At 54.8% G+C, this 3,373-nt stretch overlaps 1 protein-coding gene across 1 annotated transcript in view; it reads right to left on the bottom strand.

Moving 5' to 3' along the window:
• The window catches only part of PBX4 (PBX homeobox 4), a 12,355-nt gene extending 10,343 nt beyond the window's left edge, over nt 1-2,012 (bottom strand). The window contains exon 1 of the mRNA XM_042894320.1: nt 1,795-2,012. Coding sequence (XP_042750254.1) covers nt 1,795-2,003 — 209 coding nt within the window. The 5' untranslated portion in view covers nt 2,004-2,012. The remainder of the gene's footprint in view (nt 1-1,794) is intronic.
• Between the last annotated feature and the right edge of the window lie 1,361 nt (nt 2,013-3,373).

Raw genomic sequence — 3,373 nt, 5'->3', positions numbered from 1 at the left:
GAATTGATATGGGACACAGCTGGGACCAGCCTGGAACACAGCTGGAAACCATACAGGACACAGACCAAAACCTTATAGACACAGCCAGAACCAACATGGAACACAGTTGGAACCCAATTTAGGACACAGCATGAAAGCAACCTGGAACACAGCTGGCATCAATACAGGACACAGACCAAGACAGTATGGGACACAACCAGATTCAATACAGAACATAGCCTGAAACCATATAGGACACAGCCAGAACCAACCTGGAACACATCTGGAAACCATACAGGACACAGAACCAATGCAGAACACAACCAGAACCAACCTGGAACACAGCTGGAATCGATACAGGACACAGCTGGAATCAATACAGGACACAGACCAAGACCATATAGGATACAGCTAGATTCAATACAGAACAGATCTAGAACCAATATGGAACACAGCCAGAACCAACCTGGTACATAGCTGGAAACTATATAGGACACAGCCTGAAACCACATAGGACACAGCTGGAACCAACCTGGAACACAGCTGGAAACCATACAGGACAGAGAACCAATACAGAACGCAGCTAGAAGCCATCTGGAACACAGCTGGAATCGATATAGGACACAGCTGGAATCAATACAGGACACAGACCAAGACCATATAGGACACAGCTGGAACCAACCTGGAACACAGCTGGAAACTATAAAGGACACGGAACCAATACAGAACGCAGCCAGAAACAACCTGGAACACAGCTGGAATCAATACAGAACACAGCTGGAACCGACCTGGAACACAGCTGGAAACCATACAGGACACAGTTCAAAATCATGCAGAACACAGCTGGAACCAACCGGGAATGGAGCCGAAAACTACAGAGGACACAGCCAGAATGAACACAGAACACAGCCAGAACCGACCTGGAACACAGCTGGAAACCATATGGAACACACAGATGGAAACTGGGACACAGCTGGAAGCAACCTGGAACAGTTAACAACTACATGGGACAAAGCCAGAACCAGTATGGAACCAAAGGATATCCCTAGCCAGACCATGGGGCCACCCTGTCGCGACAGTCCTGCCAAAACACAGCTGAGTAACCCCCACCTATCGCGACAGACCTGCCAGAACACAGCTGAGTCACAGCATTGGGCTGCAGGAACACAGAACTGGCATTGAACTGCCCCAAAACCCTGAACCAAAGTCCTATCACGGCCCAGAGTAGAGGTCAAGCTCCACAGCGTCTGTCTCCCCATCACCCTATCGCGATAGTCCTGACAGAACACAGCTGAGTCACAACACAGGGCTTCAGGAGAACTGAACCAATACCAAATCACCCCATAATCCTGACCCAAACTCCAATCGCTGTACCATGGCCCGGGGGGGGGCGGTCCAGTCCCACACCCCCTAGTTCTCATCCCACAGTCCCCTATCGTGACAGTCCCGATAAAACACATCTGAATCACAAAACAGGGCTGCAGGAGCACGGAACCGGCACCGACATTCACAACCCAAACTCCCACCACAGTGCCGTGTCTCAAAAAGAGGGGGGGGGGGGACAGGGGTCCAGTCCCACAGCCCCCAGCTCCCATCACCCTATTGCAATAGTCCTGATAAAACACAGCTGAATCACGACATAGGGCTGCAGGCACACCGAGCCGCCACCGAACCGCCCCATATCCCCAGAACAGCCCCACATAAGGGGTCCCTTTGCCATACCACGGCCCAGAGGGGTGGGGGTCCATCCCTACAGCCCCCCCCACCCCCCACCCCCTCAGCTGCCGCTATTGGGCAGAACGAGACCCCCATTACCTCGCCTGGGCCTCATCCAAGCTCTGATCGGTGATGGCCATAATCTGCTGCAAAACGTCGCCCGTATCGTGAGGGGGAGGGGCCGGGGGGGGCACAGAGCTCGGATCCCCCGAAGTAGCGGTTGGGGCAGCGGGACCCCCGGGGGGGAGACCACCCTGAAGGGCGACCCCGGCTCCGTGCGGTGCCATCAACCGCGAAGGGTCCTCCATGGCCGCCGATGGGGGAGCGCAGACAACAGGGCCCCGAAGCCACGCCCACCGCCCAAGCCACGCCCACCTCTCCGTCCACTCCCACCTCCCAGGCCACGCCCGCCTCCCCAGGCCACGCCTACCTTCCAGGCCACGCCCACCTTCCCGCCCGTGCCCACCTCTTCAGGCCACGCCCGCGTCCCAGGTCACGCCTACCTTCCAGGCCACGCCCACTTCTCCGCTCACTCCCATCTCCCAGGCCACGCCCACCTCTCAGGCCACGCCCCCAGCTCTTACCTGGCCACCCCCACAACGCCGAGACGCTCGCAGTCGTCTGGCCACGCCCACTTTCTGGCTACGCCCATCATCGGCAATAAAAGCCACGCCCACTCCGCTGCTGGACGCGCCCGTCTCTAAAAACCACGCCCACTTTTTTTCTGGCCACGCCCACCGCTTCGGGATACGCCCGCGCATGACGTCATAACGGCGTCGGAATGGCGGGGGGGGGGTGTTGATGGGGGGATCGCAGGGGTTTCTGCGAGGGACGACGGGAGGGAACTCCTGCATCGCCAACGCGGCGATGGCGCTTGGAGGTTTAAGGAGTCGGGATGGAAAGGACCCCAAGTGATTGATAAGGGGCAGAGGGATTGATAAGGGATCAAGGGATCGATAAGGGTGCCGAAAGATTGATAAGGGGCAAAGGGATTGATAAGAGATCAAGGGATTTATAAAGGATCGAGGGATTGATGAAGGGGTGAACAGATGGATAAGGGGCCAAAAGATTGATAAGAGACCAAGGAATTCATGAGGCATCAGAGGATTGATAAGGGATCGGGGGATTGATAAAGGGCCGGAGGGTTGATAAGGGATCAAGAAATTGATAAGGGGTCAAAGGATTGATAAGGGATCCAGGGCTGGAAGGGTCCTTGCAGGTTAACCAGGGAGTGATTGGGTTGGAAGGGTCCTTGAAGATCACCCTTAGAACCACGAGATCATATAAATGGGGTTGAAGGGATTCTGTGGGAGCCAATGGTCTTTTTGGGTTCCCTCCACCCCAACCCATCCTGTGATCCAGTGACTCTCGTCATCTATGTGGACTGAGCTGATGGAGCAAACGCTGCAGGGATTTACGGAGCATCAGAAGATTGGTGGCAGTGTTTGAAAAGTCTCCTAAGATTATGGGATGGAAATAATGGAATCTCTTCCTAAACTCTTTCTGGAGGTCGCAGTCCATCCAGGGTGCTCACAGAGACACTCCAGCAATCTGTCTCAAAAGCAGAGCAGCAAATTGCAATGGATGCAAGCATCCAGGTCAGTATTCATCCATCCCTTCTCCATCCCTCTTTCCACCCCTCCTTCCTTACATCTCTTTATCCATCCTTTCTTCCATC

The sequence above is a fragment of the Lagopus leucura genome, unplaced genomic scaffold (genome assembly GCF_019238085.1).
Source record: "Lagopus leucura isolate 7727_CA_CO unplaced genomic scaffold, USGS_WTPT01 223-1_obj-0_obj, whole genome shotgun sequence".
Lineage (NCBI taxonomy): Eukaryota > Metazoa > Chordata > Aves > Galliformes > Phasianidae > Lagopus > Lagopus leucura.
Note: the sequence above shows the minus strand (reverse complement) of the source record. Positions and strands in the feature narration are given on the sequence as shown.